Consider the following 14,163-nt stretch of genomic DNA (forward strand, 5'->3'; position numbering starts at 1 on the left):
AGATTTTATGGTTTTGGTTACCAGGCGAACAGGAATTCCAGAAGGTGACCAACGACCAATTGGTTACTTGGTTTTCAGTAGAATCCTGCTACTGATTATGATCGCCTGGTGCCAAAAATCGAAAAAATCCACAAATTTGGCATAAAAATGCGGTTTTGTAGACAAAATTGTGAGATTTTATGGTTTTGGTTACCAGGCGAACAGGAATTCCAGAAGGTGACCAACGATCAATTGGTTACTTGGTTTTCAGTAGAATACTGCTACTGAAGGAGGCGGTGTGTAATCAGAGTTCTGGCAGCACCCAAAAGTATATTATACGATATAAATAAATATAAATAAATTCGATTCGCAATACCCAGAATTTGTTTGCCGCCTTAATGGTAAAAAATTGAAATGGATTTCCATATACGTTTTAAATGCTGGAACCATTTTCAATTAAAAACCCCAATAAAAGACCATTGTTTTACTTCATTCAAATCTCGTGTTTAATTTAGCAGTTTAAAAATGTTCAAGCTTCACCTTGAATCCCATGCCGATTCCCAAAGAAATCCACATAACATTCACATTATTGTGCTCCGCAGAATATACATATTTTATTTCTTTGCGAATCGGCTCAGGCGTATAACGATTTCAATTTTCTTTTAGTAATTTGGGCAGTTGGTGAAGATTCGTATAACGTTTCCACACATTTTTACTTGCATTGGTTGTGTTCATTTCAACATCTTTTTAAGAACTGCGTAGAACGTTGATTAGCAAGTTTTTATTTGTTAGTAAATGTGTTTTTCTTTTTTTTTTTTTTATTTTTTTTTTTTATTTTTTTTTTTTAGTTATACTTCATGAACCGTAATGAAAGCGTAGGCTTTCAATACCGTTCAATTTATTCATTTTACGCAGTTCAAAATATTGCTTATCTTTGATTCCCATTTCGGAAAACGATTCTAAATTACGCCTTTTGGTGCGTTTTCCGAAATACAAATCTAGCTTAGGTAAGAAAAGTATGTTTGGTGATCTGAATGGGATACGTAGTTATGTTAAAACATAGAAAATAAACAGCAAGTATAGGAAGGGGACTCGGTTAAAAAAAAATTGAAGTTACTTGGGTAATACACACATAAAAGAAACGATTGAGAACAACTGACGAGAATCTGTAAACAGAAGGGGTTAGTTCTAGAACAGGATCTACTTCGGGCCGGATCTGAAAGATAGCAATCTGATTAGTATAATCTTCTCTTGTATTAGGCGGAGCTTCTTGGCTGTGGCCTGATGTGGGGTAGGACTGGATTTCATAGGCTTTATTACACCTGCTTGCATATCACATTCAGAAGAAAGCCCAAGCCTGTAATGGGTTTCCCTTCCTGCAGGACATTTGCACGGATAAAGTTCAATTGAACAGAAAAAATACTTGGCACAATGTTTCATCTCAAGCACCGACCAACGAAGAAAAGATGATTTTTGAATGGAAACTCAGATTCAAGAATAAGCCAGCGAATGTTTAAGAAAACTTATGAAAGGGTGCTGGAAATCGACTCGAATACAGGCAATTAAAAAGAAAAAACAATTGAAAACTTTGGCTCCGCGAGGCTCCAAGTTTCGTCTCTGTTCAAAACTCATCTGAAAGAACACACAGCATAGAAATAGGTTAATAATCAAGGCCAATAGACTAATAGCTTTTGCTTAAATCCCGGGTGAAAACGCATCGTCGGTGCCCAGTAGAAGGATCTTTTTTATTTGTACAAGCTTTGACATAAGTTTAAGCGAATATTTTCAGCCATTCTCAAATCAAATGTTGGCCAAACGATTGAACAACACTTAATTCGCTTTTAATATTTTTTGGATTTCTTTCGTTCACGAAACGCATGTTTTTATCATCCGTTTGCAAACATTTCTTGACATTCCTTCCTTTTCTTCTTCGCATAACTTTTGACTTGGCTTGTATAACAGTTTCATATTGGCTTCTGTTGGAACTTGTTATTTTTATAGGTTTTTTATACAGGCTTTGCCTGTCCTTTTTCCTCTAGTTGGGCCCCTACTCAACGTTTTCCAAGAATCGAAGACAAAAACTCACCTCCTGGCAGTTAATTTAAGGGCTTTTTCAGCTAATAAACTGATTAATTTCTGCAAGCAATATTTTGGTTAGTTCGAAACTAAAGCACATAAATAAAGCAAAATCAAAATGTCCCTTTTCGAGTGATTTCTGCTGAGTACTTGTTAGAAAGGAGTGCAGATGAGCTAAACTGATTCTTGAGTCAATATTTGTTGTGGCTTTTGTGATGAATTGTTCGTTTCGTGGCCTAGCTTGAGGTTTTGAAAGGTGCTGTCTTCATTAAGTTTAATAGGTTAGATGCCCTGTAGTCGGTGGATAACCATTTCAGTTCAGCTTTCTTGCTCACTTCAAGAATCTATGCAGTGGCAGTTTCTTCTGGGCGTAGCTTCTTGGCTTTTGGATCTTAGTTAAGCGGCGGCATGGCTCCTAATTCTACAAGTTCTTCATAACAAACACTTCAGTCCGTATAATCCAAAAAAAATTGATGAGTTCCTGGGCAGTGATAACCAACAACTATATAAAACAAATAGAAAAGAACCTCTACAATACTGCTTTGTAGGGACCAGAAATGGACTTTGATGGAATGTGAAGAGTGGTGAACGTTACGATGACACTTTCTTTGGCTTTAATAGAGCGCATAGCTCTGGCTTTGTCAGCTTTGGTTTGAGTTATTGCTGCTTTGGCAGTTGTTTACTGCTTTATTGCGATTCTACGCTCCTGGCAGAGCATTTCTTTCTGGTTTGGCCGGTCCTTTCAGAGCGGAGCGGTATTCGTGAGTGCGGTCTGAACTCTTTGCTTTCCGAGGGATGCCCGTGTGTTATACGCATCTTTCGATGCGTCGATTATTGCTTATCGGTGTTATACAGCTTTACTGCTCTCTTTCGGGCCTTGCAGTCCGCCCTATGGCCATCTCACTCACCCGCTTGCGATGCAAACGCCTGGCCAGCGCGACAGAGAGTGATGGAGAGAGGGAGCCGTCTCTCCTTGTCTACAGTATTGTTGTCTCGCTCGCATCCGCGTACCGCCACATGCGACCGATAGAGGTATGCGTACGCGTCTTCTCGAAACGCAGGTGGCGCCAAGCGAATGCTCTGGGGCTCCTTTGTCTCTTTCGTTCCAGTCAGACTTTTCCATCTCAAGCGTTTTCGTTTCCTTACTTTCCGGGCAGGAGTATTGCTCCCCCTGGATTTATGGGCCATAGGGTCTCCTAAGTCTGCAAGGTTCATTTTATATGGGACTCATCCACTCCGCTGGCAGTGGCACAAGTTGCACCACTCGCACCACTTTCGCTATTTCAGACAGCCGCGTCTTCGATGCCTCGAAGACGCCACCCGGAAGAATTGCAGCTCAGGTGAAGAATCTCTTACTTTTTGATGGTTTCTTTGCTTCATCAAGTTTTAATGATTCTATGAAGCGAGTATTGCGCTTGAAGCTGTGTGTTTCTGGTCACATGTATTGAATTGAGGAGTCAGATTTTTAAGGTGGGGCTGGGGATGCCCAGAAGTTGTCACTGCCCGTTGGAACACGTTTCGGTGCGGTTGCGTTAGGTCTCCCTAGTTGTAGCAGTACATTTTCTAGCTAATTTCACCTTAAAAAAAATGTCACTTTAAAAAAATTTTAAAAAAATGTACACTAGTAACTCCTCCGGGATGAGTTTCTTACGAGAAGTTTCCACTACGCCATGCCGCCGACGACTGATGATCGATTTAGCAGCGGTGGCAAGAATGTAGCCTCGGTTTTCGGGGACCTCGCCTACCTGAGTCCAGTCCAACCCCTATAAGCCATTTGGGTTAGGTTCCCAGGGCCTCTATTGTCCGGGGTCGCCAAGGCCACGAACTGCAGCTGCTACAGGCACGTTTTCTGGTTTTTGCCTGGATGCCTGCATTCTAAATGGCTTCTTTGGTATTGACTGCGGTGATGGCAATGCCTTTCGATGAATTTTCTTTAGAGGCTGCATCTTGCCTTATGAAATAACCGATCATTTTGATGTTTAAGTAATTTTTCTTTAATTTAAATTTAATTTTAAAGGCCAGGCCCTGTAACTAACACTTCTCTTCGGTGACTACGCATTAAATGCTTGTCGGCGAAAAAACGACGGCCATTAGGGCTGCCACTTGTCGAAAAAGCCGAAGAGGACTGCTCGTATATGAAACTACGCCCCTGTCTTCTAATATCAGCACGCTTTTGAAGTGCGGTGCCCTGGTCTTTGATTACAAATTACTTACAACTGCTATGAAATAGGCTTACAAGCTTGCTTAAACGTATCAAACCGTTTTCTATTACCGATCACTTGACATTTCACTACATTTCCATTTTCAACTCCGAACGTAATTTTCAACTAGATACAGACTACTACGAACTGCCTAATACAGTATATTTTTCCAACGAGGTGGTAACGCTGGCCAATTGCATTTCTGTTATATTGAACATAACATCTAACATTAACAGCAAATGTAGGACACAGTTCAGTTTCAAACCCTAACTGAAGTTTTAGATTATACGAATATAGCTAATATTAATGTATTGTAAATTTTTTAAAATGGTACTTCCAATTTCTCGTTTTGAAAGGTCGACTGACCTGTAAACAGTGTATAATCTACAGAGGGGATCCAGTATTAATATGTGAGTGCCATACATGACCTAATCAAATCATTATTGAAATGCCATGTGTAATAGAACGTATAAAATGTATTTACAAAAAAAATTGGGGTAAAAAAATGCAACTACATAATACTCGTACAAACGAACGTATTTACAGCCAACTACATAAATAAATGCGCACAGATAAAATAAATAAAAGAGCTACCTACGACTAAATGTGAATGCGGGCGACGCTGTTGATATGGATATGGATATTAAGTACGAAAATCAGGCATTTATGCCTCCGAGAAATCGTTGTCGTAGGCGTGATTGCGGTAGGCCCCGTACCCCGGTTCTGCCTCAATGCCGCCTGCTTTTCGTGGGGTAGTATTTACTGTAGTGGGCTTGGGCTTCGACTGCATAACATTCTCGATTACCGCATCGTCGTCGTCCTCGAGGTCCTCGCGCTGATCCTTGTACTGGTAGCTGCGGGCTAGCCACAAGAAGATCAGCATATCCACCAGCATGAGGCTGGCGAACAGGGTGAACTCCCCGGACTGCGAGCTGGTGAACTTGAACTCGGCAATCACCACGACGAGCATGTTGCCAATGGCCACCGAAAGCAGCCAACAGGCCTGCAGAACACTCTTCATGCTAGGCGGCGACTGGGAGTAGGAGAACTCCAGTCCCGTTACGGAGAACATCACCTCGGCTGCGGTCATCACCACAATTTGGGGCAGCTGCCAAAGAATCGACACGGTACTGGGGGCTACCCCCTCGACCAGGTTGTATTGGTAACCATCGCGGGCACTTCCTGACACCAGAACGCTGTAAATTCGACCACCTTTGGCCTCGAAGCTGGCCACCTTTGTACCATTGATGTCTAGCCGAGTGAAGCCAGGTGTTATCCTGTGGAGCTGGGACACATTGTGTTTGTCCACGGTAAGCGGTGCCTCCTGGAATGCGGCTGATTTAGTTGATAGATGTATAGGTCCCTCGTCGTCTGGCGTGTTTAGCAGAGCTCTCACAGAAGTGCGACCAGTGTCAGTGGCGGGCATTTGTAATCCATCAGCGAACTCGACGAGCTTGTCCTGGGCTAGGAAGTAACTCACAGACTTTCCTGGTTGCAAACGCAGCTTGCTGGTGATGGCAGGGCAGTCTCCGGATACGGGCTGAGCCTTAAAAGCGTATTCCTTGGACTTGGGCATCTGGAGTGAAAGATCCTCCCACACATTCAGAGGTTCTATAAAGCGTGGAGTTTCAGTCTTTTGGACCACTGCACTCGAGATCTCATAGCGACAGGGCATGCCATTGAATATTCTCAGGTGGGCCATGTCATGCTCAGTAGGCGTGCCTGTGTAGGCGGCCTGCTCCATCTTCATCTCAAGACCCGCTGAGAGGAAGAATCCCAAGGCAGCCAGAAGAAGGCCTATGGTGAGCTTCTGCAGAGGTCTCCTTATTCCACAGCGTGCCAGAATAGGGTAAACGATATAGTCGAATAAAGGCAGGAATCCGAGGATGAGCAAGGGATTGACAACCTGCATCTGGTCGGGCTTTATCTGATAACCCCACACCATGCCGTCCATTCGTGTGGCCTGGAAGGTCCATCGCGAGCCCTGCTGGTCAAAGAGCGCCCAGAAAACGGGGAAGGGCAGAAAAAGTCGCAGGATCCTGCCCAGGCACTTGGTCTCCCGCACCATTCGTGCCCCCACCGTCGGCTTGGCATAATCCAGAAAGCTCTCCATTGGCTCCGAGTGCCTGCGCTTTTGCCATCCCTTGAACGCATCCGCAATGCAACGCGATACCCCGAAGATCATGTTGCCAGCCGGTGGCTGACACTTGTACAACCGCTTGCCGGCCATGAAGATTACAACCGAAATGATCATCAAGATGGCGGGCACGCCAAAGGCCAGCGAAAAGCAATCCTGGTCGCCGAAGCAATGGACGTCTGCCCTTAGGATCGGGGTGAATGTGGTAGATATCAGAGATCCTGCGTTGATAGCAAAGTAGAACAGCGAGAAGAACTTGGCCAGCTGGAGACTTTGGGCGGGCAGCGAGAACTGGTCGCCACCAAAGGCCGAAACGCATGGCTTGATTCCACCAGTCCCGATCGCAATTAGTAGGAGTCCCACAACGGTCACGGCTCTAAAGGCGATAAATTAAGACCAGACAACCATGCTATGCAGTATATACTCACTTGACTGGCATCCCTGTTATCGGAACGGCGCCAAAGGATACCACCAAAGCCCCTAGGCTGTACACCAGCGATAGATATAATATCGTCTTGTACTTTCCCAGCCAGCCATCGGCGATAAGAGCTCCGATCAGGGGGAAGATGTAGACCAGCATGGTGAACGTGTGGAACAGTACTGTTGCCGTCTCCTCATTGTAGTCCAGTTTGTTGGTGAGGTATAACACCAGGATGGCTGAAAAGGATGAATGTATGAAAGGCACAACTTGGATGCCGACAAAGTTACTCACTGCGCATGCCATAGTAGTTGAAGCGCTCGCAGAACTCATTGCTTATGATGAAGGCCACAGACTTGGGATACGGAATGGATGGCTAGTCGAGAAAAGAAGAAGAGTTTAATTAACTATAGCGATCTGATTGCCCTTAGTAGCACCCTTTTTTATCAGATCCCAGGGCCCTATCTCGTCTACGTTTATTTATCGATGTCCCACCATTGAGAATATGTCGTTTCACGGGCTGACTTGGCAATTATACCACCAAGTACCCATGTCGATAGAAATTTAAAAACCACCCGACGCCAAAAGATCTTTGGGTTTTAGGTGCATTTGAACGTACAAGACATTCCATCTCAAAGAAGCTGAAGAAACTTTCTATTAGTTTACCTTGTTTTGTGGAAACTTCTCTGAATTCTAACAAAGCAGTGACACAAATTAACTATTATATGAACGGCCTTTTAAAGCGCGAAACGCCTAATCTGTTTATAATAGTATTAAACTAACAGGGGACTTTACATTCTACTCATTGTAATAAATAAATTGTTGCCATTTTATATAGAGTTACATGGGTTATATGGACAAAATAATTCAAATTTAATAAAAAAAAATGTAATAGATATGAGAGACTTTTTCAAGAATTTTATTTCTATGTCGCTATTATGGCACTTTTAGAATTGAAAAGTGAATATGGGGAAAAATCCCCGTTCTCAACACTTGATAATAAGGAAGGGGGAACTTTACAGTATCATTATATACAGTGTAATGATATTAGCTTGGTGGAAGTTAGTAAGTGTCATGATGAGGTCATTTCACTAGGGTATTTTTAAGGTATTTCGGATGGCCCTTAACTTTTTGGCGTTTTCTAAGCTTATTCTCATGGAAATGTTGCTTTCTGTGGTCACAACGTCTGCTTTTTATTTTGGCTTTCGATTTTCTTGGGTTTGTTTTGTTTTGTTTTGCTAGGGTATTTAGTTTTCTGTTGTGAATTTGCCGCGTCTCTTGGCCAAGGTGAGCAACGAAACGCAAACGGGTTTGTGCCCGTTTGAGACTACCAGTGTCTCCGTTTGTCAGTTGGTAAGATATCCATTGATGATTGAGAATTCTGTGCACACCACGGCCTAGGCCAAGTGCCCCTCCTCATCCTCCTTTCCGATCCCTCCGATCTCCCCAGCGCTTTTCGCTCTTCACAAGACTCACCGTTGCCGATTTGAAATTCTCCGGGCCAACAACTGCATTGCCGACAAATGCCATAATGAGCTTTACGTAACGATCGCTTCACTAGGGGGTTTCTGATTTTGGTTCGAACAATAGTTAGACTTCGACTCGAATCTAGCCAAGACTTCACTGTGCACCCAACTTTTTTGACCCCCAAGATCTTCTGGACTTGAGCTCCCGTCTGTCGGAGGCAACGTTCGGTATCGAACTAAGAATTCTCCGGAGCTGGCTCCGAGCTTTAAAGTTCGATCTGCCACCCGTCTTTCTTCTCGGCCTTTCTTCCGCTCCGAGTCCCTGCCCGCCGCCTCGAGCAGTAGTAGTTGTTAAGCATAGGCAAATAAATTAACAAACAATAGAGGATCGCCATAGAGTCTTAAAAGGGTTGGGGGCTTAAAGGGGGCTCGAACAGAAGATGGTGAGATCAAAGCTACAGCTGATAGTCTCTGTCTTGTCTAGACTCTAGAGTCTACACCTTATCGCCGATACCTCTTGGGTAGGCGAGCGGGCGAAGAATGATAACAGCGTGCGGGTAAATGCATTTGCGTAGCCCGATCCGCAAACTGGGTCACTATCGATGTTACACTCTTTTGACAAAGGTACATTAGCTGCGCAAAACTATTGAGAACCTATTTACCAAATAGTAATTTTAGCTCCTCAATTATTCAAGAGCAGTAGTTTTAATTATGGTGTTTCATGTGAAATATGTACTTAATAATAAGAAGAATAATAAAATAATTCGTGGGGCGTTTAGCTTGACAGTCTATAATTGTTTGGAAAATATTCCAGTTGCATTCGTAAATGATTACAGAGTATTTCTTGGCCGACGCTACAGTGGATACAAGGCCTATTCGATTCTTGTTTTGATTCTGACACACGACGATTAATTCAATCAATTTGCGGGCAATAAAAGGATCTCGATTTGCTCTCACTTTTGCTTGACACACATTTATCGATCGCCGGGGCGTTCAAGGTCAGCTGCGCTGTCGCTGTGATCAATAGCCTTGGAGCAAAAGAAAATAAAGCAAGTGGCGAAGAACGTAGAAAGAAGAAAAGTCATTGGAACTTTGTGCGCTTCTTTTTCTCAAACATCACCCACTGCACGTTCGCTTGGGCATGTGTGCATGTGTGTATATTAGTGCTTTGTGGGCACTGTACTTTCTCAATTGACAACTAAATGTGATAAGTAGCTGTACTTCGCGCTTTCCGCTCTTCACACCGAAAGAAAAACCATGGTTGCAGCACTCCCCTTGATTGGGATGCAAGAGCAGGGAATTGGAGGAATTGAATCTGCTATCCTCGCTCACTTCTTCAACTACACTTTCACACTCTCTCCCATCTTATCATTACACCCTTTCGTCAGCACTTTGCTTGCTGTTCGTGGGGCCACTTACCGCAATGCGAGAATCGAGCTCCTCTTTTTGTCCGTTTTTACCGTTAGTTATTTCCTTTGCCATTTTGGCATTGGTTCGCCTTGGCTTGGTTACCTCTTAATTGCGCTTTAATGAGCTCGAACAAAAGTCGCCTAATCGCGCTGGGCACTTCGGAATTTTGTTAAAGTACCCCCGAAAATCGAGAAACAGAGATACAGCAACAGCAACGAGAACGGAAAACACACGCACACGTTTTGACACAAAAAGGTATTTTGCACTGATTTTCGTTGCCAATAAAAAGGTGTACAGAGTACTACATTAAAAAAAGACACTGGTGAAAGGGGGTGTGGGGAGGTGATCAGCAGGTTGACGCCATAAAACGATCGTCGTCGCTGGCCGACGATAAATGATGCCCCGTCCATTTGCAAGCTGCGCTTTTAAACTTGACTCGCAGTCGGCGGCTACGTTGGCAGCGCAGTCGAAACACCGAAAACCAAAAAAAGAAATAAAACAACTCGAGCAAGAACAAAAATCAAATTAAATTTTTAGATAAACAGGTGGATGGGGCGGTAGGGAGAGGGGCCGTGGATGGGAGAGGGTGGAAGAGAGCGAGAGCAAGATAAGCTCTGCTCTGCGCTCGCTTCAAGCTGTGCTCTCCACACTCAAAAAAACAAGCTTGTTTAGTCTACAAAAATTAGGCAATTCGAGTTCGACAAAATCAAACATTGAAATCAACGCATTCAGCCAGAGCGTCAGCATCAAACAGCTCAAATATAAAGCCTAATGTAATGCCAACACGTACTGCCCAACTATGCATTCGCAGACAATATTTATTTCTGTGTTGCTCTCTTTGCACAGATCATTGCAGCTGCAGCGGCGATCTCTTATTATTACTGTGGGGGTGTTCCCACCGCCCGCTCTTTCGCATAAAGCTGCGGCAGTCAAGTTCAATGCTGTTTGGAATGACGACTTTCCGAATTAGTGGACAACCCACCCCGCCCACCGATGAGCATTATCGCTTGGGAGTCCCCTAATCGGCCGGGGGACAGCTGTATTCCTCCTAATTTGTGCGAGCAGTGTTTCCTGTTGTTTCAGAAGGCTTCTGGAATGTATATCCCTTTCTGTGGAAACAGTGCACCCACAGTATTCAGCAATGGAATGTTCATTCCAGCTCATAGCCATTGTTGTGACAACTGTTTGGCGTTCTCGAAGGGGGAATGGGCTGCTAGGAAGACTTATCCTATTTGCGGTACGGTTATAGTCAGATTGATATGCATTGTGACTAAACGATAGCCTATGCTGAATACGTTATCGGCCCCGAGTCTTTACCCTGAGTGGTTATCCCCTCGCTTTTCTTTAAACTGAGCCAATGAACTGACAGGTACGGATCGATCTTATCTTGATCCTATTTATTTTCCATATCTGGCGATCAAATCCCTGGCCGTGTAAAATGGTCGAGTGCCAATTGCCAAGTGCCTGTTATCTGTTTGTTTTCTTTATGGCTTTGAGTAATTTGTTGGACTTTCCCAGGCAGCCATAAATCTATCTAGCTGTAAAGATTTATGATCCGCATGAGCTATTGTTTCGCATCGAGATTGCTAAGGCTTTTCACGAAAACGCCGTGCAACAGCACTAGGTCGCATCGTTGCGGAAATATGTAGATACATGTTTCTAAAAGGTTGTCAATTTCGCACTATATTTGAGTCTACACTTCAGACTCACCTCTTCGAAAGCGTTGCGATCGTCTTTGAGGAATTGAATGTGCTGGAACCGATCTTCCTCAGCCCGATGGCAGGTGGAGTGCAGAACTGCAGAAAGTACATGTGTATGTAGGTGGTGGTCTTTGGAAAACTAATGATATACTTACCCCGACTGCAATCGGAACTGGTCATTATGTGACTGCATACGGTGCTTGAACTGCAAAGGGATGTGGCACTGCTAGAGAATTCGGGATGCCGCTGTCTGTGAAGCATACTTGAGCTGTAGCCCGGATAACTGACAGCTAAGGCAAAGGACAATTACCCTAATTATAAAAAATTGTATATTTAGATTAGCAATGTAACGAATCCTTATAATAAATTGTATTTCTGAAATTGACGTGAAGCGTTTATATCTTTTATGTACAAATCTTATCAGTTAGGCGAACACTTCATCGCCTATCATCATTGATATCGACACTCCGGGCCTTCGACTTAAGATCTAGAATACCCTTATCTGAACATCGGAGTCCCTTGAAACACTGCCCTATGAATGAGTATGATTGGGTATCTGGCTATCTTAGGCAAGGACATCGGCTATATCTCGCTTTCGCTTCGCCTTTTCAGTCCGATTACTTAATCGGCACAAAGTGCCATTTGGTAAGCCGCGTGCCGCGTAAGTTGTGCGATTGTCCCACCTATTGGGTGTGTAGGTGTGATTTAATCAATGACACCCTATCGCTGCCTGACCACCAGCTTGCCAATCGATAAGGTCTTAACTGTAGTCCCCAGGCTCAGCGAAGTATTTCTCATCCAGATACTACGCCACAATCCATGGATATGCGATGCATAATAGCCAACTGGGGATACGAGTACGCGATGTCTGTGTCTGTCCACACGCAACCCGCTCAATCGACACACAGACCCCCAATGCCTTGATGGCTTTAATTAAGTGTTACTCAATCGATCGCATAGCTGGCATTATGAAGACTAGACACCATGCAATCTGGAGTCAAGTGACAACCGTAAAATCGAAAGCAAGAAGCAAAACAAAAAGTTCACTTGTCGCACAGTCAGGGCCTCTCGTTGAGCAATAATAGTTAATAATAACAATAACAATATCGGGCTATGGACTATCGCAGATCGGCCGATTGGCTATGGCCAATAGATGTTTATACTTGTTTCTGGGCATGGCATTAATGACAGACGGCCATAAATACTATTCGGAGCTATCGACGCAGCGATTAAGTTCATAAAACAAAAACGCCACAAGTTTTGCGACCACCGCCGCCGATTAGATGCCTATCAAAGGCGGTGATCCAAACGGTGTTGGACTGTAGAGGAGGTTTCATTACGGATTTCCTATGTAAAGGGGTCGTAGGATTTGTAAATCCATTGGCTACTCTTCGCCCTTAAGAGCCTGTGTAGCATTCGAAGTAATTCGCAGCTAAAATATCTGTAAAGAATTTGTTAAGGATTCCTGTTACTGATCTTTGCAACTAATAACCTAAGCCAACGATCCACATCACTTTTAGACTTGCTTTGAAAATATTGAGTTTCCGCATTTTCTCATAGATTACATCATGATTTTTTGCGAAAAAGGAAAAAATTGAAAGTTTTCGGGTTTGATAACTTTAATGCCCAATGTTAGGGTGTTCTTTGTCTTCAAAGGGGTTGTTGGATTTATTCCCTTTCCCATCGTTTAAATGACTAAACATATAACTCATCTGATGATATGAAATTCGCGTACGTTTTTTCAAACGCCAGTATATTTCGCAAAAAGTTATTACCAATCTGATAACTTTATCGACCATAAAACTACTTAATAGATTTGTAATAGTTTATTTTCCTATTACTATCATTTTAAGGGGCTTTATATAATTTATTGCATTGCTGCCAAAATACTGCCAATCATTTGGGTCTTAAGGTATGTACGTTATTTACCTACGGAAAAGCGTGAAAAAAGAAAGTCATGTAGATCGTTAATATGCAAGTCATTTGTATTAAATACTGGACGCGTTGCTCTAAAAATGGTTGAAGTACTTTCTTGAAAAAAACTTGGCTGATTAGTTACTTTTTGAACAATATCAGTAAGCATTTAGCTATTTATTAATTATTAATGGCCTGATTAGCATACAATCCAAGCTATTGAAGATTCTGAAACGCCCTCCGTAATCTACAAATTTCCTTGGCCAGCATTATCTTTTCTCTATCTGTGTTTTATCAGCGTATATGCGTAGTAGCTATCTTAATAAATAACTTTAGACCATATACTAAACTACTCTTCGATTCTTGACTTACTGTGGATAAGGTTGGCTCCCTTCCCCTAGACTTGCAAGTAATGACCGGAGATAACCGTTGGGACGTTGAAAATATTTAGTTAATGATGGTGCGCAATCTGCATCGCCCACTACACACCAACCACCAACCCACCGCCCACGGACTGATGACAGACGGGGCATGGCAGCTATGATAAGCGGAGCAATTGTGATGGAAAACGATCTGTGATTGACAGGCGGCCAAGGTCGGCAAAGGGTGGATATTCAAGGGGCTATTTCGGTGGGTAGTGGGCCATAAATAAGAATCGCAAAAGCTGCGAACTGCGGCTCCATTCATTGTGGGTAAGCGAACACCGGGCCGTAAATACTTCCACTTGCCTGTCGATACGATAACACTGCGATTAGGCTTATCACATGTTCTAACGCCTTTTGTCATCCTTCGACGTCGACGTCGACGTCGACGTCAACTGCAGCAGCGGCAGCGGCGGTCGCAGCCTTAGCAGAGCACGCGC

General features: G+C 43.4%; 1 protein-coding gene and 1 long non-coding RNA gene across 4 annotated transcripts; both read right to left on the reverse strand.

The window, feature by feature from the left end:
* Positions 1 to 608: 608 nt before the first annotated feature.
* On the reverse strand, positions 609 to 4,427 carry LOC113564546. Its single transcript, XR_003408087.1, has 2 exons — positions 3,707 to 4,427; positions 609 to 3,632 (listed from the first exon to the last, which is right to left on the reverse strand). It is a non-coding gene; the product is annotated as an uncharacterized LOC113564546 (long non-coding RNA).
* Positions 4,428 to 4,716: 289 nt separating this feature from the next.
* On the reverse strand, positions 4,717 to 11,667 carry LOC6550911 (peptide transporter family 1). 3 transcript variants are annotated; one of them, XM_026982455.1, is made up of 5 exons: positions 11,543 to 11,667; positions 11,398 to 11,483; positions 7,106 to 7,187; positions 6,822 to 7,050; positions 4,717 to 6,769 (listed from the first exon to the last, which is right to left on the reverse strand). In XM_026982455.1, exons 1-5 carry the CDS (start codon positions 11,646 to 11,648, stop codon positions 4,921 to 4,923), a joined length of 2,352 nt encoding a protein of 783 aa, XP_026838256.1. In that variant the 5' UTR covers positions 11,649 to 11,667; the 3' UTR covers positions 4,717 to 4,920. The 3 variants fall into 3 exon arrangements, with proteins under 3 accessions (XP_026838256.1, XP_001976825.2, XP_026838255.1); XM_001976789.3 differs by lacking the exons at positions 11,398 to 11,483; positions 11,543 to 11,667 and adding an exon at positions 9,697 to 10,311; XM_026982454.1 differs by lacking the exons at positions 11,398 to 11,483; positions 11,543 to 11,667 and adding an exon at positions 8,288 to 8,356.
* Positions 11,668 to 14,163: the final 2,496 nt, after the last annotated feature.

The sequence above is a fragment of the Drosophila erecta genome, unplaced genomic scaffold (genome assembly GCF_003286155.1).
Source record: "Drosophila erecta strain 14021-0224.00,06,07 unplaced genomic scaffold, DereRS2 tig00000126-arrow-pilon, whole genome shotgun sequence".
Taxonomy (NCBI): Eukaryota; Metazoa; Arthropoda; class Insecta; order Diptera; family Drosophilidae; genus Drosophila; species Drosophila erecta.

Bases quoted from the DNA above. Each gene is read 5' to 3' on its own strand.
- LOC6550911 (XM_026982455.1), bottom strand. From the start codon at position 11,648: ATGCTTCACAGACAGCGGCATCCCGAATTCTCTAGCAGTGCCACATCC. The intron at 7,188-11,397 runs GTGAGTCTGAAG...TTTCTCGACTAG, and splicing joins ATCGCAACGCTTTCGAAGAG to CCATCCATTCCGTATCCCAA. The intron at 6,770-6,821 runs GTGAGTATATAC...TATCGCCTTTAG, and splicing joins ATAACAGGGATGCCAGTCAA to AGCCGTGACCGTTGTGGGAC.